This window comes from Amphibalanus amphitrite, unplaced genomic scaffold (genome assembly GCF_019059575.1).
Source record: "Amphibalanus amphitrite isolate SeventyFive unplaced genomic scaffold, NRLGWU_Aamphi_draft 000192F_arrow, whole genome shotgun sequence".
Taxonomy (NCBI): domain Eukaryota; kingdom Metazoa; phylum Arthropoda; class Thecostraca; order Balanomorpha; family Balanidae; genus Amphibalanus; species Amphibalanus amphitrite.
In genome coordinates, this window is record NW_024881687.1 from 203,476 (window position 1) to 230,990 (window position 27,515).

At 50.3% G+C, this 27,515-nt stretch overlaps 2 protein-coding genes across 5 annotated transcripts in view; one reads left to right on the forward strand and one right to left on the reverse strand.

The window, feature by feature from the left end:
- Positions 1-367: 367 nt before the first annotated feature.
- On the forward strand, positions 368-25,825 carry LOC122384502 (solute carrier family 2, facilitated glucose transporter member 1-like). Of its 4 annotated transcripts, none has more exons than XM_043372001.1 (8): positions 368-551; positions 10,651-10,749; positions 21,714-21,874; positions 22,212-22,401; positions 22,755-23,156; positions 23,865-24,077; positions 24,403-24,606; positions 24,939-25,825. In XM_043372001.1, exons 1-8 carry the CDS (start codon positions 537-539, stop codon positions 25,080-25,082), a joined length of 1,428 nt encoding a protein of 475 aa, XP_043227936.1. In that variant the 5' UTR covers positions 368-536; the 3' UTR covers positions 25,083-25,825. The 4 variants fall into 4 exon arrangements, with proteins under 4 accessions (XP_043227936.1, XP_043227933.1, XP_043227934.1 ...); XM_043371998.1 differs by lacking the exon at positions 368-551 and adding an exon at positions 3,189-3,456; XM_043371999.1 differs by lacking the exon at positions 368-551 and adding an exon at positions 4,210-4,406.
- A 458-nt stretch (positions 25,826-26,283) lies between these two features.
- Positions 26,284-27,515, reverse strand: part of LOC122384503 (eukaryotic translation initiation factor 4 gamma 1-like) — a 92,569-nt gene continuing 91,337 nt past the window's right edge. Inside the window, exons 14-15 of the mRNA XM_043372003.1 lie at positions 27,301-27,441; positions 26,284-26,946 (exon numbers count right to left, since the gene is read on the reverse strand). Coding sequence (XP_043227938.1) covers positions 26,762-26,946; positions 27,301-27,441 — 326 coding nt within the window. The 3' untranslated portion in view covers positions 26,284-26,761. The remainder of the gene's footprint in view (positions 26,947-27,300; positions 27,442-27,515) is intronic.

Sequence of the window (27,515 nt, forward strand, 5' to 3'; positions counted from 1 at the left end):
ACCGTGGCGAGCACGCGACCGGTCCAATTCATCACCACCTACGGCCTATGTGGATGGCGCGAGACCAGCCACGTGCCTTGGCAGCCGGCGCCGGCTCTGTCGGTCCGTCCGTCTCCCTCCCCCGGACCCGCCTCTCCCGTGCAGGGTCACATGGCCCAGCCTCTGCCGGCCGGGCTGTCCTGCCCTGCCCCCGTCCCCGCCCCGCCCCGCCCCCGCCTCCGCCGGCAGGCAGCGGCCCCTCAGCAGGTCACATGGCCGCCTCCCCCGATCACGTCGTATCGGACGGCTGGGCAGCGTGCCGGCCCCACTGACCCGAAATAGGTGGGTTTTGGCAGGGCGGGTGCGCAGCGCCGCCCCGGGCCTGCCGGGAGGGGGCGGTGCCGGGGGGGGGGGGCGGAGAGGACCCCGGCCGACCCCTGGGCGGCCTGCAGTGCACTAGAACGGTGCTCGGGGGTCGGATCGGCTCAGATCGGCTCTGGTCGTCATTGGAGGAGGATCGTCGTCCACTAGCAGTCGTCCACTAGCAGCCGTCAACCATGACAACAGCAAAGGTGAGTTAACGCTGTTACAGCCGCTGCCACAGCCGCTGCTGCAGGCTATCTCCGACTCGGACTTGGACCAACGCGACTTCGCCTCAGACCGGCTCTTGGTCTCCGAGTCGGGCAACATGTTCTGACCCGGGACTGCTGGCTCTGCACCAGCATTCTATGTGACAACGAGGCACCGACCCCGACTAGTGACCAGTGATAATGACTCTTGACTCTTGGGTTGACTCTGTAGTTCTGAATGTGGACGGACTGTGGCTCTTGACCAAAGACTTTGAATCGTTGACAGTGATCAAATAGCTCTGACCCTGACAATACCCAAGTGACCTGAAGTCATTTGGTGATGTGGTCCTGACTCCTGACACCGTGGTGGAGCGTCTTTATTATTAGCTGCGCGTCCTTTCTGCTAGAATTGTGGTTCTGATGGCGAAGTGTAAAACGTGTCCATGCTTCAATCTACATGCAGGCCCAAACTATGCTGGCAAAATTATGTTTCTGAAGTTAGAGTGAAGATGTTTTACTCCATATCACGTCCAGGCTTTAGGGGATTGAGATCTGCTGATGCGATTTCTGAATAAGATCCTGAATAGTTAAGCTTCCTTGCTGTCATATTGCTGCCGTAGTGCTTATAAAATGGGTTGTATTTCCTTACATAGTATGTACCTATTACACTGAAGTATGAAAGTGCTGATAATTTTCGAGGAATACTGCGCAGATGAATGGCCGTTCTAATGAATTTCGGGGAGAGCTTCGTGAATTGTTCTAAAAAGTAAGATGTTGTCTATTTTTAGTTCAAGATTATTTGATCCAATTTAAAGTTGGTAACGTTTTTTTTCGACAAGGCATTGTCCAATGCAATACTTACTGTAGGCGTAAGTATTGCGTTAGTTTCAGCGATTTATCATTTAGTAAATCAAACTGCACTCTTATAGTTAGTATGACATAGGTACTACAGAAAACACGGCTTATTATTTTTTTTTTTGCAAAAAGGTATTCCCTACGATTGCCAGTCTTTTAGCCGAACAATTGCCTTGTTGTGTTCTGGGTAAGTTGCCATCTTTATCGTCTCTGCGAGTATCATCATTTTACTATCAAAGTCTGGTAATTTTTTCAAGTCTGATTTCCGCCCCAGCCATGTGGGTACTTGCACTTGGGTCAAATGTGGTGTGATCTAGGTGCTTCAGATAGCATTGAAATGCTACTCTAGCGTTGGCTCAACTGTTGCGATTGAATGTCTAGGTCATATCGCCCACTCAAAGATGAGACGGTCACTAGAAAGCACATAATCGGGCTATGTCTGTTGCATCCATGAGTTGAGCACTCGACAACCGATGCTCAAGTGCCTTATGCAATGGTCAGCCCCATCAAGCCGTGACCGACCCCAAGGGACCATGCTACCAGCTGCCACGCCATGCCAGTGCACGTGCCTTTTGCATACGAGACTGGAGTCACGAGGGGCAAGGTCCATCTGAGCTCGTGGTCGCTGGCCGGCCGACCGGTTCCCCGGGCGCGGCCGTAGTAGCCAAATTCCACATACGACGTCACAAGTGATTCACTGATCACACACGGGGCTATGCCCTTCAGACGCGGCTATAGCGAGCCTGTTACTACCTGTGATGGTGCCAAGGTGTGGGGCAGGAGACGATCTGAGTGTGGGAGCTCTGTGATGGCCAGCGCGCATTCCTTCCTACCGGCGGGTGGGATGTCAAAGGTCGATGGGTTTATGAGATAATTTGATAAGGGTGAGATGTCTCTCTGATGTTCTCGAGTCTTCGACATGTGGCTAAGATGACTGACACAGGGCACTACCAAAACTGACCAATTCCCTGACCAATGGACCAATATTTCGCCGTCAGCAATGAACCCGGACGAGCATCCTACGTCGCAGTCCGCATTGGGTCCATGACCTTGCAGGAAGCGGGCAGGATAAATGGATGCACTCATTGCAGCAATGGGTCAGACGGCATCCCATCCGCTGTCCAACAGACAGACCGTTCCATGGCCGACCCCGCCGCTCGGTATGAACCGACACTGCGTAGTTGTCTGTTGAGTGACGGAAGTAACTAACTCGATTGTAGAGGTCATAACCTGCTCTGATACCGATATCCGCTCCCGAGGACGGTCTCTTCTGAGCTGTCATCCCTAGTCTGGTGAGACCATATTAATAATTATGCTGATTGCATTCCAACACATGTAGGTGCGGTCTTTCTAAATGCATGCAATGACCTTTGTAATTCCCTGCCCATGTGACTTTGGCCTCCGTTCCAGTGCAAGCTCCTTGAAACATCATTTCCTATTCAGCATGGATTGAACTTCGCACTTCATTATACTTTCTGATTTATTAGGCTCCAATAGCATTGGCAGGTGGTGCATGTGGTTTTCCATCGTGCATATTTCAATAAGTAAACAGCGATTAAAGAAACAAACTTCGTGGAGCTCCCCACCCGTCAATATAACGTGGCGGAACGCGACTTCTCCACATGTCGGCTATCATTGAAGAGCTCTGGGGCAGTGGGTCGACACTTGTACCCATCATCAACACCACCTGTGAGAAGATCTTACCGGCGCCGGCCGCCGCCGCCGCCGCCCCCGCCCCCGCCCCGCCATCGATTGCCGCCGCTACCGACGCACGCCGCCACCGCCGTCGACGGCTGCGAAGAGTTCGCGATCAATGGCAGAACCGCTACGTCGGCCGGCAGTCGAGTGGCGACGGCGACGACCTGCGGACGCCTCCCTTGGGTGACCTGGACCAGGACACCTCCACGACTCAACCGGAACCCACCCAAACGGCGTGCGAAGCATGGCCACCCAGGAGGCACCGATGGCGGAGAAGGAGGACCTGGATCTGAATGGTGTGAAGCTGGAGGAACGGCCCATCACCGGGGCCGGCGCCGTCCTGCGCAAGACCGAGGTAGGACACTGGCTGTAGTGATCACTACCCGGCGAGTGTGGTGAGGTAACGGGTCGCACGACGGTAGATATCGATTGAACGGTTCTGGGACAGTAGTGTGACAAATGTGAATGCTTGTTATGCGCTGCGAGGGCGGTGCGTGCTTTTCAATGACTATTGCTTGCTTTTTTGACCAATATGATGCAGTAGATTTCGATGAATGTTTTGATGAGGACGAAAATGTTAATACTGGTACAATTTAGATCGATGGCAATTAGTGGCTCAACAAACAAGGACTGGTTTTGGAAAATAGGCGGGGAGTCCACGCGTCAGTAAATCTAAAATGATTAAAAACCAATTATAAACTCGTGAAAGTAACTTCGCTCGTCAGCTCTGGTCTTTCTTTTAGACCACGTCTACTGAGGCGAGCAACTTAACTTGCCCTCTTATTTTTTTGTCATTTCAGCTTCTGTAGTGATTCTTTGCAAACCGTACCTCCATGACCTAACATAAATGAATCTCGCCAATCACCATGAACAGGCACAATTAGGTAATCCAAATGGGCGCGTGTCTTCCCACCTCTCCTCTTTCCGCCCTCGAGGCTCGTCCCTATCTAAAACCAACACCTTCAGGTGGGGTGCCCGCACACGGCGCGTCCCTGAATGTTCGAACCTTCCCCTGTCGCCGTTACGTCCGTCACGCGGCCGTTGCATGCTGCTGTCGGGTGGTCCGACCCCTGACCGGTGTCTCTCCATGACTGTTGATCGGCCTCTCGACCCGGGGCGGCGGGGGGGGGGGGGGGGGGTCGTTCGGACGCATATCGGCCACTCTCGAGTGGGGGACGCTCTTGGTGAGGGTGGACCGCTAGCGGTGTTCAGTAGTGCGGTCAGCTTCTCTGCCGGTGGCGGTTAGCTCGACTGTTGACAGGTCACCGAGCGTCTTCCAAAATGGGCTGCTGCCAGTTACCTGAGGTAGGAGCGCTGCTAGTAAAGGGATTTTTCAGTGATTGTGGTGTGTAATACTGGAATTGTTGTATATTTGTGAAATTTTGTGGGCTTTGATCCCGTAACATTTGTGTATGCCTATAGCGTTTGGACAAGTACCTCCTTAGGACCCACCTATATTATATTCAACTTCTACATCTTTTTGCTCTCAAATAAAAAGGGTCACATTGAATATATCACAATCAAATTTTAAAAAATGATACCAAAGAAAAAAAGACATCCAAATTAAAACAGTTCACATTCAAATTTAAGAAAATACCACATGGATATCACATCTTGTGATAAATTTCCCCACGAATAGTCGGACAGAAAGAGCGAATTTCCACCATGCACTGGAGGTCTTTACGAGTCTTCTCATTCACAAAAAAAGATACCTACAAGATAAAACATTTTTCTTGATTATACCTATAACCACCATCTCTACGTGGATCTAAATTTACATCAGGGTGCACCACATATTGATGGATTTTAGATTAATCCATCATAACAGATGTTTGTGTGCCTTTTGCGGCATTTTGTTGCGATTCAGTCGTGAGCTCGTTGAATGAAGGCTTTTAGGCACTTGTAAATCCGAATGAAGGGAAACGATTGAAGCTTTAATGAAAGCAATGGGAATTGGTTACCAAAGGCGACTCGACTCTCAACTGTTGCAAATGCGACCTTTTATGTATAGAACGTCTGAATGGTTTGACTCAAAATAACTGCTGTTTGTTCGAAAAGTGTACCTATTTGTGAAGGGCCAGGTCTCCAATAATTCGCAGAGTAACAAGCCTTTTTAGCCCTTTATTGAGTTTCGCTGCTTGCTTACCGCTTTTTAGGTACTTCTTTATCTGGACTGGAAATTGATCGAAATGGTTTGGTGAGGCCAGCTAAGTTCAGCTTTAAGCCTGCACAAAGTTCCTTTTGCTGAATAAATGTACCTATTAGAAAACCTTGAAATCCAGCATTAAAATTATCAAAATAGCGATGTTAAAACTATGCTTCTTACTTTCCTCCCTTTTGCTTGTCGGGTAACAATAATTTTGAAAACAGATTATTTTAAACCAAATAATTCGCTTTATTGGCTGGGGTAGGTCACTGCGAGAAAGACCATTCAATAAAGTCGACGCATTTGTTTGTAACCGCTTCTTGATACAAGTGTTTCCCAAAAAGGCAAAAAGACAAAGAAAATCATTTAACCTGGGGATTATAGGTGACAATAATGGGCAATGATTTCCATTAAAGCTGTAACATAGGAAATTTCTAATGCAAATTTCTGAAAGAATAGTGAGGACTATCATGAGAAAAGCGTGATCTTGTTTAACTTTATGTGACTTTTAGTTGTTCAAAATGCAGTACGTACATACACTTGGAGATACAGTCCGGCTCAAATTTAACCGCCGTGTGAATAACTTCATCTGAGCAGCAATTATTAAATAGATGTTCTTTTATTTTTTAATGTTTTATCGATGTCGCCAAAAAAATAACGTTTCATGATTCTAGTAGCGGTAGGCCTCCACTTGCATTTTGGTCTGGCCTGTCCTTCGCACCGTCCCTGACCCATGTTATAGATGACGCAATGATCCGCCAAGCAGTGCACAAGAAAAGCAATCAGAGTCATTTGCAGTGACACGAAGATAAGCATGTCGGAGCGCTCCCACCGGGATGGATGGCCATCAACATTCAAACAATGAAACGTCCTGCACGAACCGCAGACTCTCCAAGGACAGCTAGCTAGCTGGCTATCTCTTCGGCGTGACATGACAAGTGCGTGCGGGGATTATCTCAAATTGACGAGAACTAACATATCGATGGACAACTATAACCTTGACTCAGTTGACTGATGTACTTTTAGTGATATCAACTCAAGAGTCTTTGATAATATGCCGGCGTATCCTGAAGCCTGAGTTCAAGTTCGATCGTTACATGGCACACGCCTGAAGCATTGCGCTACCATTTAGTCCTCTTCAAGATGGCATTTTGTTGGATTTACTACGACGTTCAGAGACCGGCTAGGATCACTAATGGCTTTGCAGTCCTTGTTGGCAGCTTATGTAGCATGTGTGCCGACGATAATGCTGATACAACGTTCAAACAAGCTGGCCGCCGCTGTTTACATGTCAGATACCTAAAGTATGGCAATGCACGCAACACTGTGCGAAAATAGTCATGTAGTGGAAACTGGGCCAACAACACGTTTTTTTTTTTTGCTAGGTCATAAGATAAGTTATATTCGAAGGGTAATAATCACCACCTCAAAGCAAGTTTCTGCCATTTTTTAAAATAGTTTTTTGCATATCTACAGTGTTCTACTCAATGACATTGGTCTGTTCTGCCCATGCCATTTCATAATTTTGTCAGTGTGCTCGGTGAAGCAATTTAAACTACTCTCGAGATACATAGAAGTTTTCCGAGGCATTGCTAAATTTCATGTCTGAGTTTTGGGAGTCGTCCGCTGCAGGCCCCGGCAGTGACCATGCACACATGGGCGGGGGACCAGGCCCTGCGCCCGAGATGCGCCTCGCCCTTTCTCGCGGTGTTTGGTGCGAATATAAACAGTCGTTCTGCACAGTTGAGACTTTAGACCACCTCCGCCCAGCTGGAACGGCAGTTTCGCAGGCTATGGAAATTCTGACATTGCATTCGTATGTTAGCTTTGCCTTTGCGGCTTTTAGGTGGCCCTAAATTAAATATTTGACCGACTTTCTTCACATCTTCTATCTCGCTATGAAGTATTAACAAGTTATGTTTTTCTTACCGTAACTAACTGTGGCTTCAATAACGGCTACTTCTGTTTGCCCATGGCCATGAGCCATATCTAATTGCACCCCTATATGGGCCAGCTGTTGCATCCATCATCTTACGCTAGGTGTCTGAGCACTGCTTGGTGCTCATTGCTGCTACAACATTCTTACGTCAGGAAGATGCCTGCAATTGCATATATCACCCATCCTCGATATTTGCGTTTTTATCTTTGCTTCTGTAATTTTGTCCATTTTTTGTAGCCCTTGCATGTAATTTTCACACACTTTTAATATAATTCCATCTAATTGTTGCAATTTTTACTCATTTAGTTTCCGGTCAATTCGGCTTTCCTAATAAGCCCCGCTCCCAAGTTTGTTCCAGACTACCGCATAAAGATATCCCAATCATCTTATCAATCGATATCTCGCGATTCGCCGAACGTTCTCTCTCCCCTCCCTCCCCCTTGCTGACTTCAGCCGAGGGGACGCGGAAGGGCCCCGCCCCTCAGTCGACCAATAGGAGGCCGACCCGACCGGCCCGACCTTGTGTGTCACGATGGGACCCCCCCCCCCCCCGCCCGCTCTAGTAATCAGACACTCCCTCAGGCTAGCTTGGTCGGCCGAAGGGGCGGTCTGGAATGATGGCATCCCAAGGTATTAAGATGTCGTCACTCGTGACTCCGGAGGCTGGGCATCTGATGTCACCCTTCTCCTCGGTTTACGACGCAATAGGGGGTCTTCCCGAATCAAGAAGTGATGGATTTGCTGATATTAGGAGGATTTGCATGTTTGCCGACCCTTCTTGTTTTCTAACAATAGATCTGTCTGGGAATAACCCGGTGATCTCAGGTCCAGTAGTGATTGGTTAGTAGTTGGTCATCAATTTGACGGCTTGCCATAACCGAAGGTTGTGTTAAAAAATTTCAACTTTTCGTTAGAAATGTGTTTTTATTGAACAACAAACCTGAGTCCCCGGACAATTTCGCAGAAGCTGCCTGAAATAAAATACGGTTACTATGCGAACTCCCGTTACTTGTAAAGCGAGCCCCGCCAGCTGCCCGATCCCTGGAAGCGGCCGATGGCGAGGTCGGCCTCCTAACTGCCTACCCCCGGCGGCGGCGGCGGCGGCGGCGGTGGCGGCGACTGGGGCGAAGGCCGCGCCTCCTCTGGGGGCGTGTCGGCGCCGGTCCGGCCCGGTCCGGCCCGCTCTCGGCTGGCGGGAGCTCTCACTCCGTGCCGGTCCGTCCCTGGAAATCCACCGCCGCCTCCGCCTCCTCCCGCCGCCGCCGCCGCCGCTACTGCCATGACGTACCAGGTCATAGTAAGTTTTGAAGGAGTTTGGGGATATCGAAGATACCTTCACACTTCTTCAGAAGTGGGCGTGCAGAGTGAGTTGTTTACTAAATATCTGGGGCCATGGTTTGTCAGGACATTTATTTTCTCTGTCCGCTCGGGCTCTGGAAGGGTATACTCATGCTTAGAAGGCTGACGATCTCAGTCGTACGTTGCATCCTGGCGTGGCCCGTCTCCTGTTACTATGAACGGGCCACGTCATGGTCAGAGTCTGGGAACGAGCTCAGGGGGTGTGTCTGGCGTCCGGCGCGTTTGCGCTGACGCCTCCGTTGCACCAGCCTCCTCCGGTCGGGGAGGGGAGGATGGAGTCGGGACGGGGCTGGGTTCTCAGAGATAAACAGAAGGTAGTCTTCCGGCCCTGGGATGAGCTGATGTCGGGTATCAAATGTCGGGTCATGACCTCGGGCCAGAGCCCAAAGCACGCCGCTGTTTACAGAGTGCATAGCAAGAGCAGCAAGTAGGGTAATAGGCAAGTTCAGCTGCGTACTTATCAAGGATGTGAGGCATTAGTGTTTGTGGAATCGTTTATTGGTCATGCTCAGTTGTCAATTATACATGTTCCTATATAGTTTTATAGTTTGCACCCTTTCTTTAAGATTCTGTAAAGTGTAAATATCCCCATTTGTTCTTAAAAGCCAAACTATTTAAATCCCAAAATCTTAATAACTAAGAAAAACTTGTGTGATTTTCTATGGCAAGCTGCTTGTATTAGACCTGAAAAAGTTATGAAAACTTGCCTCTTCAGCAAGTTCACCTAGTATGACTTATAACAGTCATACATGCAGCAGATACAAATTAATTAATTGGTTAGACTTATGAGTAATGACACAGTGTTCAATTGATGCTTGCACTGGGTTAGCGTTTACCATACCATAATAATCGACTCGTTATCATTCCTCATTGATTGCTATTCCGAGCGGAACTGGAGTCGTGCAAAACACGAGTTATCTAGCCTCAGCAAAGAGGGGCCAATCTATGGAATGATGATAGGGTTCCACTTGGGTTCCACGTACAATTTGTGGTGACTTTCTAATGTGAGCATGCATAGCTAGGCGTCCCAGTGAAGCTTTATCTTCATGTATTTGTGGTATTTGTGACATGTTGCTTTCATAATATTGTAGTGGAAACATACGACAGAAAAAGCACGTGATTTTATTTTCGTTAACAGATATGAGAAATTGGGAACAATCTCAAACATAAATAAGTAAAACTCTTTCACATATTTACAAAATCATTAAGGCGTAGCTGAATACATTATCAGTATAGACACCTGTATTTGTAGCGCCTAAAATTCATATCAAACTGAGAAGCAAGCTCATAAACCTTGAGGGTTTTTAACTATGTGATTTGACTTTTGGAAGCACTTATGCTCTGCTAGTAATTAATTAGTTAATTGTATACTTTACTCACTGGAGGAAGTAGAAGATCTGCAATGGGGTCAAGCGCCCCAACAAGATCGTCGAAAGTCGGTGAGTTTGCTGTCAAATCTCGGTCAATATTGTCAAAAACATTTTAGAACATGGCACTATAGGAAATAGACGCTTGTGTAAATGGCAAAAAAAGACAGCAAAAAATGACATAGCCAGTCTTGTACGCTCAGAGCACATCATAACATTACGATACAAAATCAAATACCGTGCCGTTTATTTATTCCTTTCATGCCGTAGTCAATATCAAAGGCAGCAAAAACAAACAGTTCCGCCTTTTTTCGAAATACTTGTCACGGGATTCTGTTCTCACTTATCCGAATACCGTCTCTTGGCTGCATGCCCGTCTCCATGGTGACCAATATCCTAATAAGTTGTGTTTTTACAGAGGGCACGTGAGATGTCACAAAACGCTGACAGGTCACCTGACTCTGAGACGACGCATTGTGGGTTTTTCCACGACCTTATCTGGTCTGTCCGACCTTTCTGACAAGAGTCGGGCCGTTTGATCGTCTGGCAACTATCCAATTTTGACAGACAGCAGACAAGACACAGACAGATGGACGTTTTAATTTTACCCCTAATTGAGACCGTATATCTGCTTTTATGGGGATAACAAATAAAAAGTAAACGTAGTTATGAATGCGTAGTACAGTGTAACTGATGTCGGAAAGTTACGTCGGAAACTTACGCCTTTCTCTTTTGCAGGGGTTCACTCTACGCCTGTGTTTGGCCATTGTGGCCACTGTGTTCGGTTCAGCCTTCCAACATGGCTACAACACCGGAGTCGTCAACTCGCCGAAAACGGTAAGTCGGGTGACAACGTGGACCTCTTCCCATGCACGTGTGGGTGCTACTTTTTTGGACATGCAGTTATAGATGACAATACAAAATAATATGCACAATGTTCCACTCTCCAAAGCATGCTTCGTATCCAACATTTCTCAGTTTTACTTGACTCATTTAAATCTTCTTTTTAGACCACCGTCTGTGATCCATTTCCCATCTTGTAAGTTTATCTGTGAACACACATAATTGTTCCGATGACAAGTGACAATCCATGTCCACCCAGAAGTGACATGTGCTGTCGAAATACAAGAGCCGACCCGCCACTGACGCGTCACAAACGTCCAGTATAGCATCCAGGGCCGTCCGTGTATAAACAGAGCGGCGTGCCACGGCCGGGTATCCGTTACTCCGCTCGTGCCGACCGGTCACGTGCCGGGCTTCTCGGGGGGGGGGGGGGGGGCGAGGAGTTTGAGATAGGAACGGGTCAGGATGTTTACGGTTTTTATTCAGGGACACTGGAAAATTACTGTGAACATTCCAGTACTGCGATTAAGTCAGAAATACGCAAATGGCATCTTAGCTCTGTTAAATGACCTTTAGGTCAGGAGGTCTTTTTACTGCGTGTTTTATTTAAGTTCTTGTGTTGGTGTGACTTGCGAGTTATGACCGGTAGGTAACTAAGAACAAATTTCTTTCAAATCAATTCTTCCTTCAATGGTCCTGTCAACGCGTGTGTTGCTTTATTAGCTTTAGGTACCTACTGCTTTATTGGTAGCTTCTTTTAGCTACGAAGATTATGTGCTATAGTATGCAGCTTTTATGAACCGAACTTAATTTGGTAGCTCCAAACAAATTTGCTCATTGCTGTACGGAAAAAGTATTTTGATGATTATGGCTCACCAAACCTGTTGGTAATTAAATTACAAGACTACTTTCTCCTACGCTGTCGACAAATCTTTGTAATTGTGATTATGGCATCAAAATAACCTTAACGCTTTCTACTGCCCTCGTCCGTTCGTTCGCCGAACTGGCTCTAGCCAATTTTCACCCGAGAAAATAGCCAGTTTGGCACACTATGATCACACCCCAGCGTAACACACTTTGACGTCTAAATTACCGAAGACTCGGGACTGGCTATTCTACCCGCATCTATCAGACTTGTGTCCTTGATTGGAGGTCAAGTGGTCAATTCGAGTGGCGCCTAATGCCCATCACATAGTGCGGTGATCGGATCAGGCCCAGACATACACCGTGTGCAAGAAAAGTAACACATTTAAATGTGTAGACACCAAACCGAGGTCCACTTACGCCTGTGAAAAGATGCTAAATGATTTGCGGATAACTATTGTAAAAAGAGCAGTGGCGCTCACTTTTAGTGTTTTTCTAAGGGCTAACTGCCTCGAACCTTCGTGTATTTTCTTTTTATCCGTGCTTATTTGAGGTTGATAATTCGAGCTCAAATCTAGTGCATAACGACCAATCCGCCATGAACGCCTTGGTCGTTCATCTACAGATCGTACAGATCGACGCGATTTCGTCGCTCTGACCGTCAGCTCACATGCAGAGCTAACCTTAACATTGATTTCTCTGCACTAGCGCCGGAGGCATATGGACGCCTGTTGGTCCCTGCGGACCAAACTATTGGCCCGATACGCCGGTAGCGAGCGACCGTCAAACGTCCGTTTGCCGTCGTAAGGTCGCCCTGCCGCTGGCTGTCGACCGCTCAGTGAATGCTAGAGTCGAGCAGAAGTGGATCGGTTGCCGTTCCCGCTGTATAAAGTGAGGCACTCCTTTCTGCTGCTGCAAAAACGGCGCTGCTATTGCGTTGACCCAAAACCAAAGCAGAGTGTTGCCATGGTCGCTTTCGGTCGGTTATGTAATGCGAGGTCAAAGTCTACACCAAGCAATTACGAGACTGACAAAAACTATGAACTTCTGAGATTCCATCCTTTCAAGTCCCGAGATAACTCTTCGGACAAAAAAAGTTGAACTGCTGGTCGGCGGGGACCTTCTTACCCCGCGGGAAGATTCAGGACCGGTCTGGTAGGAAGTGTAACCCAGGACGCATCTCAGCGTAGATCTCAGCCGACTTTGTTTTAAATTTTTCCTGTTGCTGATATAGGTAGATAGGTAGTCATGTACTCGTCCAGAGCTTTTCTCTGTCTTAGCGGCCCTCACATCGCCTTGATGGCTCGCCAAAAGGTGCGGCCACGCGCGCTATATTTACCCAGCTCTCGGCGGCCGCCCCCGTCATCACCACTCACCAGCGATGTGACGGTCGCCGCGTCGGAGTCGACGTTTCGCCACGTCGGAGTCGACGAAACGATGACATTCCGACCAACTGTCTATTTTTCGGCGCTGGCGACCCTGATGCGTCTGCGAGAGCTCAAATCGTTTGGCATGAGACCACAGACGTTTTCATGGCCACCTCTGTGACAGGTGGTGTGAGAAATGGAATCCATGGTCACTAAGACTAACGCTTACAGCGAAATTTATTGTAAAGAAACTTAAATCAACACGGCGAACCTTATCTAGACGCATTCAGCTATCGCCATACTGATTTATTCTTTTTCATCTCTGGGAATAGGAGCGAAGCTTCAGAGGTCGGAGCGTGTCTCGAGATGGTCGTTTCTGCCCACTGTTAATTTGGCACTCCGCCCGTCGCCGTCGTCGGTGGCAGCCCAGTCTGGTGACGTCACACGGTCAGTGACGTCACGACATCGCGTGATCAGGCGATAGAATTTATTAGTAAAATAATTTTTATACTATCAGGCAGCCGATGGCTAAAGAGAAGTAAGGCGGATAAGACTCAGATGGGTATGTTTTGATGACGCCAGATTACTTTGTGCCGTTAGGTATTACAAACAGTTTCCTCACGGTTGATGTAAGCAACTCGTAATGTGCAACGCATTGCGATGTGGGTACCTCACATGTAGCTGATACCAGTCCTATCGCACCAACGATCAGTTCACCACCGAAGAATCGTGGAACGGATACCGGTACATCTGGCACAGCCCTAACAGTAAATGCGCATTCAACAGGCCTTCCCCTGTCGCGGCGTCCCTCCTCAAGATGACCGTTTGGCGTGCCTCGGGTCCACGCTGTCCTTGACACGAGTTCCGCTCCCCGGCGCGGCAATCTGTCCCGCGTGTCAGACTGAAGAGGGCTGGACGCCAGCCAGCCAGCGCTTATGTAACGGACGCCAGAGGACGTCCACTAAATCGCCAAAAATATTATCAGTTATTAAAAAGATGCATTCCGACCTAGTCCGAGCTATTCTGTAGCAGTCGAGCTTACTGAAAGAATTGAAATTTAATCGGGATGCCTCCTTGCCAAGACGCCCGTATTATACGAGCATTGGCAGGATTTCCCTGTCCGCAACTTAAATTTTGTTAGTTTTTTTATAAGAAATTTCATAAGAATACGCTAGCTCTTTTCTTCTCAAGCGCATGGGTGGTGGGTACCTATTCGCCTACTCTATTTTGCGACAGTCTTGTACAAACCCTCAACTCGAAAAATATTCAGCCTCGAAATAAGATGGCCTGCACATATGCGGAAAACGACTACATCGTATCAGTTTCAATGACGGCCTTCTGCAACTTCTCTTATCTGACACATGGCTGCCAGGCCCATCACATCGTTATATAACAGCCCGCGCGGCACATTGCTCGCATTTGGAGCACTCACGCAGCCAGAGTGCCGAGTGGCCAATCGTGCAGAGGTCAGCACTCAGGCGTGTCTCGGGGGCGAGGTCACGCCCCTGACTCCGCCCAGTCACGTGTGGGGGCGTGGTGGACTGCAGAACTGTCCTATATCCGAGTGCGCAACGCTGCAACGTTGCAAAGTCATGGACTGTTTGGAGGACGGTCTGCAGTTCTGCAGACATGAGTGACTGTGGGCCATAATTACCAGACTCGTTAAGGGTAGAGTGGAGAAGAGAGGGAAGTGGGGCTTGATGAGGACGGTGGTAGTTCTACTTCCAGCGAGTGGGGCCCGGTGGGCTGGGTCAGGTAGGGTGGTGGGCGCCAGCAACTCAGTTTTAACTTAGTTTATTGTAAGGACTGTGCTCCAGTATGTTACTGAGGAGTCGAATCCGGCTGCCAGAAATAAATTTCGTATGTCTCGTCTCCCTGTCAGTGCTCTTTGACACCGGCTGACCCTGGGTCCTGTTGATCTTGGCGAAGGCTATCCATCAATGCGACAGACGGCTACACTGATTTGACATTTGCCGTTCAATCATGCTGGCCCGCCCCTATTGAACTAGCCGTTGGAAGGGCGGCCTGGTGGGTCGACCCATGACCGGTCGATGCTCCATTGGCCCGGTCGATGACTGGCTGTGTGATGGCTATCGACCACTCGACTAAGGAGGCTGTTGTCCTCACGAACCGGCGATAACCGCCAATCAGGACACCACCGGAAACGTGCCACGTCATCAGCTCGGGCGAGATGCCGTCCACTCCTCAGAGATAAATGGAAGAAATGCCGAGATTTATCTGTTTGTGGAGACGGACATTTCGCTATTTTGTCACCGATTATGTAGTTCAAATATTAGTTAAACAGAGCTGTTGACAAGTCTCACGGTACGGAGAAGGGGATTACGTGGCTATTTGAAGTTCCTGCTTAAATTGCCAGATCACGGCGCTTATCCCACTTCGCTTCTACTCATAATGTCCAAAACATGTGGGACACAAAGTGACTAAATGTTTGGCAAAATAATGTTGCAAAGCACAGTTTTGTAAGTTTGATATGCATGTCAAATTTCCCAAATTTCGAGTCATTGTCGCGTCTGACATCCTCCCAGTGGCTCCGCCAGTCCGGATGTTCCACTTTCTCAAATTTTCCACCGGATGATCCCGCCATAATGGCCAATGTATTCCGTCGGGTCAATCACCGACCACCGATCAGGGGGCCCGCGGCACCGTCTCCGTCGCCGCTGAGGACCACCGTCCAAATCCGAGCCGCGAGCCATGCCTCACTGTCTCACGGCACGTGACACGGAGGCACGTGACTGGCGCCGCGACATCTCGTGCGCGAGCCGACGCTGTGGGGCGGAAATGTCAGAAAAACGGTACCCGCCGGTCAGTTTGTTGGCCTATGTCATGTCGGGGATGTTTGTTTTATGTCAGCCTTGTCGTGCGATGAAGAGCGAGGAAATTTAATCAGCTTCATGCGTTGCGGCTAAGGGATGATGGGGTGTTCGCATTATCAGCTACATTATGGGAGTATCTCAATTAGCAACATTTCATTTCACTCACGGAACGGAAATTGATTTCATTTTGTGTGACGATATTTGGTCACGAAGGGGCTGTTAAATTAATTAAAAACTGCTCCATCTAGTATCTACCACTGAATTAATTATGCATTGTTGTTTTGGTGCAAGCTATATAAGTGCTTCCTTAGTGCTAATTGATCAAATTCGATGTAAGTCAGGGTTGATCTTTGTAATCGAGTAAGCGAGACATCCAAAACTTCACTAACTAAAAAGAAGTTCAAATTACTGCCACCTACAAAAAGTTGGCACCATTATTGAACTTTGAGCGACGTCCGGCCAAGAGTTTTTGTCCTCTTTTTGTGACAGTACTTTATTCAAGTATTGTAAGCAGATAGCATCACACCCTGAGCCATAACATTGTCACTGCTCGGGCGCTAATAAATTATCCGCGCCTCAACTCGGAATGGACTGGGCCCTTTCCCTTCCAGAGACTGGCCGTCGTAAATATTCTGGCAGACAGCCAGGAATGTAGACAGAGCATGGGGAGCCTCACGGTAGAGGGCATAGGGTGGAGCTTCTAAGCAAGGCGTCATGTGGGTACGAACGCTCAGGGTAGAAGTGATTGCTTCGCTTCCATTCACCAGCCGACACTTATCATAACTTTCTTGGTGAAGCTCGCATGACATTGGCTTTGGTTTATGACGCTACTCGTCCGTCCAACATTCACATTCGGACATTTCTAGCTGTTACCTGTCTCCAGGAAGTTATATCAGTGCGTTTCACGCAACGTCTAACCATACCAGCAGCAGTAATGTATTGCGGCGCAGCCTACCCCGCCGTGTGTCGTGCGGTACAGTCTACCCTCCCCGCCTGTCGCAGTGCGTAGTCCTACAAGTACAAACCGACCGTCTCACCAGCGTTCGTGGCGTTTGGCCGGCCTCCCAGTCTCGCCGCCAAGTCCGAGTGTGTGCTGTCCCAGTTTCTGCACCTGTCCAACGACTGGCCACCTGTCTCGACAGATCAAAGTGGCCAGCGGACTAATTAAAATAATTTGTAGTTGGGATATCTGTCAATACACAGGTGGCTAGAATAGTCGGAAAGAAGGGTGGGTGCTTAATTCTTATAAACTGCTGCTCTTGTCCATTTTCGGTAATGGCTCGCTGAGCAGTGTTTGTGTTCTGTGTATCAGCTCGAGCTAAGTGATTTGACTTATGTGCGCGCATCTGTGATAATGAGACATGTTGATATCACAAGTGGGCGCATAGAGTTGCGAAGAACTTAATCAAAGTTTTCACATTCGCATCCCTGGCTCGACAACATATTGCTCATGCTCCATGCGCAGCATACCACATAAGCTGACGCAACATAACGGAGCTGTGCCTTCCGAAAAAGAGTCGCTTCAGCGCACTGCCACTCGACGATGTCCTACATCGGCTTCTTTGATCACGCCAGAACGTCCGTCATGCTCGGGTCGGGCCCCGAAGACCCTCATGTCCGCGACAGGGCTCCCAGGTCAGGCGGTCTGACGCAACCCTGCACTTCTGTGGGTCGATTGCCGGTGGATGACTCGACCCGTGACCGGTTCCCGGCCCCAGTACCGCAGGCGTGCCCTTCCCCAAAGTCACGCGGCGCCGGCAACTGGTCCAATGTCAGCCAGAGGTCGTGTGGCGGCACACCCCTCCGTGGAGCGCTGCGATTGGCTGCCGCGCGCCGGCCCCCGCCGCTGATTGGTCGACGCAGGTGGGCGGATCAATACACTGCTGGCACGGAATGCCCTGAGGCGCGGCGACCGGCCAAGTCTGGAGCGAGGTCGGCGTATTGAGGATTCAGGCGGTGTCAGCTGACGCCCCGCCCCCGCCCCCGCCTCGGGCAGTGCGCAGCTGCGCGCGTCTCATCTTCAAAGGTCGTCGTGGCTCCGCTTTCTCTAATGGGGTTATAAAGAACCCAGAGTTACATGCTTGACATGACGCAAGACGTTGATCGATATGCTCGGTTGAACCACATCTGTGAATGGATGGGCTTTAAGATAAAACTGGTGGCTGCGCATCGTCATATGGCTATTGGATGGTATGGCAATTGGCATATTTGCAGATGTAACGATGGTATCGCAGTGGTATATATTTAGAAGATACATACGAAATATCATTTCCGATATATTACCCAGGTGCGTTAGCCTGAATGGGCAAAGACTATGCGTTTAGGTATCGAGGGACGTCTATTCGATATATTTCTGTCAGGATGTAGGGGCACAATTACCTACTAATTGCTTGTAAGCTTTAGAGCAGTGGTCGGCAGGTCCTCCGGGGTTGTGCCCCCTTTTAGCGTGTCATGCAGGGCCATTACCCCCACCTACCACTTACCAGACCCCATTGCTGACAACCAAGTTTACCGAAATTCCATACTGTCCCATTCAGGGCTGCGGAGTCGGAGTCGGGGTCGGAGTTGAAGTCGGTCGGAGTCGACAGTTCTGCCCGGAGTCAGAGTCGGAGTCGGAGTCGCCAAAATCCTACCGACTCCGACTCCGGAGTCGGAGTTAACGCTGCATGGCTCAGCGTCATGCACTGCACCTGTTTAATTGACGATACTGCGCTCGAAATTAGATTTTGTCGAAAAAAAGTCATTTTGCTGTTTTGGACGAACGTTTACAGCGAAGGAAGCAGAAGACGATGAATTCCCCAGAACCTGCTTTTTAATTATGCATGTTATTTTTAATGCAAATTTGCAACGCAACCCCTTGGAAAGCACAAGAGATCGTTTCAGGCAAGATAAAAACATCTCCATTATGAACCTCAATATCATGATATGTATTTTAATAGAACCGTCCGGAGTCGGAGTCGGAGTTGGGAGTCGGAGTCGGAGTCGATTTTTGAAGCCGGAGTCGGAGTCACCCTAAAATCCATCGACTCCGCAGCCCTGGTCCCATTCCATAATTTCATAATTCCATGCCTTCTCAGAGGCCCTCATTACCCCCCGCCTAAGGGCTCCATTACCCCCAAAGGGGGCATGCCCCAGCATTTGCCGACCCCTGCTTTAGAGGAAACTACGCCTAAACGTTTCAGCTAAAAGTAATCGCTTCTTCCATTTACTCGTTCACCTCGGCTCGAAATAAGCTTTTGTCCAATCTGTAAAACCAACACTGGCAGGTGAATTCGAGCTCAGCTGCCGGATTTCAAGTCGCCGTGAACGCAGCCACCTGTCCTCATTTTTCGGCTAAAAAGTGAGCTTTCAGCACAGGTGTGCCAGGTTGTCGACAGATTCTGCCTATCTGGGCTGTCTGGCCTGTCAGCTGGTGACCTGCCGGCGACCTGTCGACAGCACGCCCTGCACGTGTAAATCGGGCTAGCCGAGCTGCACGATGTGTCCGGACAGAGATGAACGGCTCCGTTGGACGGAGCAGGCAATAGAGGTGGCTGGCGGTGGGTGATTCTATGTAATGACAGCGACCGGCATGTGGGCGCTGGGTGCACTGTCTCCTCGCAACTGGCGGTGCGGACACTTGTGAATGGCCAGCGTCCGGCTGCAATGGAAGCAGCTGGACGTTTTGAGACCGCCATATATCTGCCGAGTTTCATCATTGGTGTGAAGCTTGGCTGCGGTGCAAAGGCTACCAAAGGCCAGAATCATTGTTTTCTTGGAGCTTCCGCTCCTTCGTCAGCAATTGCGTCTCAACCGTCGCTCAGACTGCAGACTGTACGGACAAGTGACATGTGTCAGCTTACGGAAGCCAAACTGTCAGTAGCGCGGCTATGGCAGCGGTCATGGGTGGCGTACTGCTGACGCCAGACTGTGGCGTAGGATGCCCTCTGGCTGCCGACTGTCTGTCCCTCCTCCCCCTCCCCAGGCGCCGACCCAAGTCCACCGCAATTACTGCTGACGCCGGTCCGACTACCGATATATTGCGTCACACGGGCTCGGTCCCGTAAGCAGTAAATCAGAGACGTGGGCTCCCTCAGGCTAACCGAGCCAATAGCGCTGAATAAATTAACTCATTTTACGGTGTCGAATAAATTAACACCTCTTTTGTAACACAATCCGTTTAGAGCGAAGCGAATGCGCAGAAGGTGCGCTAACCGGCTCGAAGTGACCAACCGAGTAGTGCCCCGTCTAAGAAAAAATAATCGCAATCTGGCTCAAAGCATCCACAGACCAGTAAATAGAGTTTCTCGACTGTTCCTCGGGCCTCGGCTCAGTGGAGAACCGGGAGCCGTTCTGAATGAGCTTGGAAACCGCTTGAGAACGGGCCGTCCCGACCCTACGGACCGCTATTACGGCCCGGAAGTCTCGCCGAGCGCCAGCTCATTTCCAGACTATTCTTATCGCCTGGAGAAAGGCGTAGCCGGCCCCGGTTACAGAAAAAGGTCTGTTCTTTTTGCTCCGGAGTGACGGACAATGGGGCTAGAAATACAGGAGTTCATGCCAGTCGTGGGCTACCAATAGTGCTGTCGCTACAGGAATGGCCAGCACTGAACTGAATACCTTCGCTTGAAATTTCATTTCTAGTTCCTGTAGTTTCCCTGTGGCAACTGGCAGAATTGGCACACACTACAAAGCTGTGGTTTTAGCTTTAATTCCTCCAGCGTTAAAACGATTGTTTTACTATGAATATATAGAGGAATCGTTTAAAGTGCAGCACCGGTCCCAACTCCCAAGTATATAAAAGGAAACCGTTTGAAATGGAACACCGTTCACGGTCTATTCTAAGGTTTTCGCCTTTTGGAGGAAAGGGAATGGCGGCTCGAAGCTCATCTATCGATCGCACATCCCCTTTATCTGAACATTCCGAAGGGTACGCCAGTATTCCCAGAACCCACTTTGCAGCCGTCCGATCCGAAATACCTACACAGCATGGCGTTTCCATACGGAGCTCGGCGCGGAATCTTATACAAACCGATCACGCTCACGCGAGGTGACCATGAGGATCGTGACACTGATACGGGGCTGTCTGGCACAGGCCAGGCCTATTGAAGGCCAGACCCGGCCCGGCGTACTCGAGACGGCCGAGCCACGCGGGCCGGACAAGGTCATGCAAACCGGGTGTGGCGCCCCCCCCCCCCCCCCGCGTCAGGCCACTACCAGAGTCACTGCCCGGCGGCTGCGCCTCCACCCCGCCCCTCCAGTGCAGGGGCCTGCCTCTCACACAGCGGGATCCTATCAACAAAGGCAATCACTGATAATCCGAGCTCAGTGGCCACGCAAACACAGGATGATTATGAGCTCTAGCACGGTTGAGGCTAGTGATCGGCAGCGTCAAATAAACAGCGGTATCATGTGTGACTGGGATGACCGTGTATATTAGGCAAGGAGTGCCGTTTTGTTTTCATTTTTATAAACACTTTATTGTGTAACGTTGACTCCAATGGGTGTCAAATTTAAACTGAAGTGCCGTCTCTAGGTAGGTGGATGTGCACTTGCAGCCCACATTATTAGCTCAATACTTTCATGGGAACTATTTTCAAGTGCTAAATCGCAGCTGATACTCATTTTACCTTTCGCATTGTAAGCTCTTACAACTGTTCCACACTATGCAGTTTCCCATGCTACGCGGTACAGCATACCTACAGGCGCTTTCAGCTAACGCCATCTAGGAACAGTTTTACGCACTGACACGCGAATGACGCATTCAAGGCAATATTCGCTACATCTCTCAAGCATATAATTAGAAAAACAATCCTTAATTTCACAGCTACCAGTGTGCAATGTGCATTGCCGCTCGACCAAATGTCCATACTTTTACCGCCCTCTCACCGGTCGTATTATCGTCTCGTTGCAGATTATTGAGCAATGGGTGAACGGCACATACTACAGTCGGTACAGCGAGTACATCTCTCCCGAGGGCATCACCGGCATCTGGTCCGTCACCGTCTCCATCTTCTGCGTGGGCGGCATGCTGGGCGCCATGTTCACCGGCATGTTCTCGGACAAATTCGGAAGGTATGTGGGTTTTTTTTCTTGAGGCGCTGGGACGTGGGTGGCTGGAGTTTCGGTGGCATTTTCAGTTATGACTAGGCATCACGTACTTCGAAAATGTAGTTAGTACGTTTTGCGATTATGTGGTCTGTGTTTCTGGTCCCTTGATGTGATATGTGTTCTTCACAAGGCAGTTGAAGTCTAAAGAAACAAATACAGATAAGCGTCCTCCGAGCAAATTGTACCACGGGACACCGTTCAAAAGACAAACCCTCTCATGCTCCGCTCCGCTTCCGCCACTTACACTATATGAGATCTTATCACCACCACGACTCTGACCCACGAACCTTTCTGCCCACAGGAAGGGCGGTCTGCTCATCAACAACCTGTTCGCCATCATCGGCGGCATACTGCAGGGCTTCTCACCGCTGGCTGGCAGCTACGAGATGCTGATCGTGGGCCGCTTCTTCTGCGGTGTCAACTGCGGCCTGAACGCCGGCCTGGCGCCCATGTACCTCACCGAGATCTCGCCCATCCACCTGCGAGGCGCCGTGAGTGCCGGCAGGGAACGCCAGAGGGATGGGTAGTTGAACTTATGATTTGACCTTAGTGGACCGGAAATTAGTATTTGAACTTCAGGATTATTTTTTGCGACATGGAGTGGCTAAATGATAGAAAACAAACGGTTGCGTGTTTGCATATTTATCAATCACACGATGCTTGTGCAATGTTAGTTGCTCTTAATCGTGAATTTAAATCTAACTAATTAAACGTTAAATATTCCTAAACGCACAGTGTTATTAATAAGGAACAGTAAGCGTAGTACAACAGACAATAGTCCTGTGTGCGTCGATAAACGGCTACTGAATCCTAAATCACTGACCATGCCTGACCCCGTCCACAGATCGGCTCGCTGTACCAGCTTCTGGTCACCATCTCCATCCTCATCTCGCAAGTTCTGGGCATGCGCAACGTGCTGGGCACCGCCGAGCTGTGGCCGTACCTGCTGGCGCTCACCATCGCGCCTGCCATCTTCCAACTGGCCGTGCTGCCGCTGTGCCCCGAGTCGCCGCGATTCACGCTCATCAACAAGGATAACGAGGTGGCCGCCACGCAGTCTCTCAGCTGGCTCCGTGGCACGCCTGAGGTCCAGGAGGAGATTGAGGAGATGAAGGCGGAGCACGAGGCGGCCAAGCTGACGGCGCGGGTCACCCTGCGCGAGATCGTGACGAACCCGGCGCTCCGCGCGCCGCTCATCATCTCTGTGGTCATGATGCTGGCCCAGCAGCTGTCCGGAATCAACGCCGTGAGTAGAGAGGGGAGGGATAGAAAGGGCAATGGATAGTTTGTATTTGGCTTCATCCGACTGTCAGATGTTGCGTGACTTCCAATCATTTAGTCGCGCCTTCTTATATGTAAATTTTCTTTTTGCCATGATGCCCATAGATAATGGTCCCAGCAGATTTTCTACGATAAATATCACCCTAGGCGTTGCCGTCTCGCTATTTCATCTCGTAATTGATACTGATGAGCGCTTTGGTCTTCTGCCATTACACTGTGGCGCAGGCCCGCGCACAAAACTGTTGTTCTCGGTGCGACCTTGACCGTAACGATCTCGGGATCTTGAAGGTCAGCCGGCGGTGATCGATAGCTCTACTTTGGGATGAAATGACCCGGACGCTTTAATGAAACAACAATGCCGCTGAGTGGTTCGGGGAAACGCTCTCGGGAAATTCCTCTGAAATGTTTGCCTGTCGAGCTAGAGAGCCTTAACGGCTTAGCACGATGAAAGTGTTGCTAAAGTGCTCATACACGCTTTGATGATAATGAAGTTGACGCGTTAATGGCAAGTGGTGCCAAGAACGCTAGCTCATCTGACGGCACACTATTTTCATTTGGTTGGAGTTTTATTGTTTGTTTATATAAAAAGCTCGTCGCACACCCAGAATGCCGTTGACTCCCGCGTTTATCTTTCATTCACTAACCGATCCTCTCTCCCCGTTTTCTCTCTCAGGTCATCTTCTTCTCGACCGACATCTACAAGCGCGCCGGCCTGGACGAAATGCAGGCCCAGTCTGCCACCCTGGGCATGGGTGCGATGAACGTGCTGATGACTGTGGTCAGCGTCATTCTGGTGGAGAAGGCCGGCAGGAAGACCCTGCAGCTGATCGGTCTCAGCGGCATGTTCACCACCACCGTCCTGCTGACGCTCTGCCTCGCTCTCAAGGTCAGTGTAATGGTGCTAAGTTAACAGGGAGTCTTGGTTCTAGGTGGGTCTCGAGCGGGTTCTGTGATATTTGTTTTGCCTGCTCATTCTTGTTTTGTCAGGCACCAGCATTGCTCTTTTAGTCTTGCAGCTTAAGTTCGCTGATCATTTCTTCACTTGCCTGCCGATTGAGGGAGGTCAACGTTGTCTGTGGCCTGCTGAGTGGAATAAGATGTAACAGTAGCATCATGAAGCAAGTGACGCCGTGTAGCTCAACTCGGGCAAACGATACCAACAGCGCGGTTGAATTTTTCGTCTCTGACCCTCCTCTCTCCACGCCCCACAGGACCAGGCGCACTGGCTCAGCTACATCTCTATCGTGCTGGTGATCGCCTTCGTGGTCTGCTTCGCCACCGGTCCGGGCAGCATCCCGTGGTTCCTTGTCAGTGAGCTGTTCGCCCAGTCGGCCCGGCCCACGGCCACCAGTATCGCCGTGGCCGTCAACTGGACCGCCAACTTCATCGTCGGAGTCAGCTTCCTTCCGCTGGCCGTGAGTTGTTCGACGGGGGAGAAAGGGGAGGCAGGAGAGATGGGGAGGGAGGGAGAGCGAGAGAGAAATGAGAGTGCAAGATTTGATAGGGACAGCCTGTATTAGTTAGAAGCTGAAGGTTCTTTTATTCCATGTTTAGTTTGTGCCGGACACTGTAGAAGACATGCTTTTTATGCATAATTTGCGCATCAGCATCTGGTGAAGAAGCTGTCACTTGTCAGAGTTGTCAGACTCAGAATGTCATTCCAGCTCCGTGATGCCTGTTCAACATCGTCTGCCCAATGCCGGGTACTCCGTGCGTGGCCCAAATCTTACGATTCTCCGTTTTGCAGAACGCCATGGGTCCGTTCGTGTTCCTGATCTTCGCCACCGTGCTCGCCGTCTCTGTCATCTTCACCTGGAAGAAGGTCCCCGAGACCAAGAACAAGCCCATCGACGAGATCACCGCTATGTTCCGGCAGCAGGCCTACAAATAAGCGAGACTGACACCGCTCGCCTAGTGAATATGGACGGCGCTAGCCGTCCGCCAGACCAGGGGGCGCTCACATCGCTCGCCCTCGAGAAAAACGAACATCCCGGCCTGTGGCGCTGGGCAATTCGAGCCGCGAGTGAGCGGCATGCTAGCCTAGCTGCTTTTATGTTTTGTGATATATGATGATTTCCTGAGCTATGTGAAGCGGTCGGCGGGCAGGGAAGAGCAGGGAGGAGAGAAGGGTGGTCGCCGGCCGTTGCGTAACCTCGCTCCTCGCGCGCGTGGTGTGTAGTCTCTCGCAGTGCGCCGCTACGTGTGATGGTCAGTGGTGCGAAGCGCTTGTTTTGTTGGCTGGTTGTGTGTGCGTGTAAGTGCGTTGTGTGAGTGTGTTGAGGCCGGATGAATCGGCGTGGAGTCAAGTTCAAATGCGGGCGGGCCTCTTCCTCTCGGCGCGGTGTGGTTCTGGACTCTGACTCGGAGTCACGACTGACTCAGCTGAGAGTCGCGCCCGGCGCCGCTGGAGGCGCGGCGGAGTCTCTCCCGTGCCGCCTGTTGCTAGCGCTGTGAGACTGGCTGGTGCGCTGGCCAGCCGCGCTGTAACCATTCGTGTTTGTGTCGGCCTGGCCGTCATACTGTGTCAGCCGTGTCAGGTCCGCCCGGTGACACACTGTGTCTCGAGTATTTGTCATGTTAGAAACCCCATGGCCAGGCGCTGAGACGCACCAATACAGCCAGCTAAATGTGTAATCGGGTCGTTTCTCGACATAACTCGCTTCCCGAAACGAAGGAATATTGACTGACTGGGCTCTTGTCGTCAAAGAACTGCGTACTGGAAACAGCAGGCAGCCGCGAGAAAGCGTCACCGGCAACTACAGATGCCGGAAAAAAAACGACTGAACTAAGAATGACATAGTTACCCAAATCTATGGCCTACAGAGGTCATGCCAAATGATTTTCACGCTAAACTTCGGTTCGTGCCCGGAACTCAAGCTCTCTGGGTCACGTCCCAGCTTCCCAACGTCACCCTCATCCCCCATCGAAGTCTGTGCGCAGCCACAGCTCATGACCAGCCCAGTCAATAGTCGGCGACTGGTGACAGCGCTAGGTGTCACCTCCACCGGCATTCCGATCTCCCTCTTCCATTAAACCCGGGCTACTAACCTCAGCTTCAATAGTAACTCGTCTTGCCCACGAAACGCCAAAGATGTGTTTTTATTTTTTATTTATAAAATTATAATTTGCTTTATGATATAAAGCGCGCCGAACCGAGGGCGGTGTGGCGCCCCGCCGCCTGCCCACTGCCCCGTCCGCCGTCATCAAACTATGTACACAACTGCACAAAACCGACACAGCGGATCGCATCCACAACACACAGGATAATAGGCCAAGATTATTAGATTTACAATGTTCATTAAATAATGCGCATAGCCATCGCAAAATGAACCACGTTTCGTATTCGCGATACAAAATCACTAACGCGGTGTCGCCGCGCCGTTGGGCCACTGGCGGCGCTAGTCTCCCTCTGCGGCCGAGCCGCCGTCGTCGCCTCTCACTCCAGGTCACACACGCACTTGCACAATCTCCCAGACACATGGCGTCACTGTCAGGCGTCCGTTGGCTCGCTCTCTGTGGCGAGCCCGGCGCTCGCGCGCCTCTGAAATTAATCCTAAGTGTCACCGGCTATCACGTGCGCTCTTCGTCATCGCCGGCGTCATCCTCGAGCGCCTTGAAGAACGCCTTTAGTCCGGTGAGCGCCACACCCATGCCCTCCTGTTCGGCACTGTCCTTCTGGTCGCGCCAGCGCCAGAACGTCTGCTCCGAAATCACCTCCATGTCGTACAGCTGACGGAAACACTGGTCCAGCATGCCTGTAGACGTGGCAGAGGGGACACGGTCAGAATATGTGGCCACGCGCCAGAGAGCTGACAAAACGGTGAGGTGGGAAACGCTCATTGATAGAAAAGCACACGGTTTCAAAGCACACAAAAAATGATATGACTGCAGAAACAGAAATAAGACGCGTTACTAAGCCCCGCAACAAACCCATTTTCTACCATGGTATACCAGCTGCTAAGCGCCTTAAAGTTTCCATTCAAAATGGCCACCAGGCTGGCCCTATTGTTATCCAGCACTCTGGAAACGCATATGGCCGACCATCCCATCAACTCCAGTCCATCCCGCCCACCCGCTGTGCACATGTGACCGCAGCGCCATCGACTCACCCGGGGGAAATTGCAGATGCCGCACCAGCGCCATCACGCCGTACAGCGCGGCCAGCTCCAGCTCCTCCTTCACAATCAGGCACTTGAGCAGGGCGCCATGGTCCTCGAGCCGCTTCAGCTGCACCCGCTTGGCACCGTTATCTGCGGGCAGGGGGAGACACGCAGAGGTCAGACGGAGAGAATATGTTAGGTGGAATGACTCGACCTACTGTGCA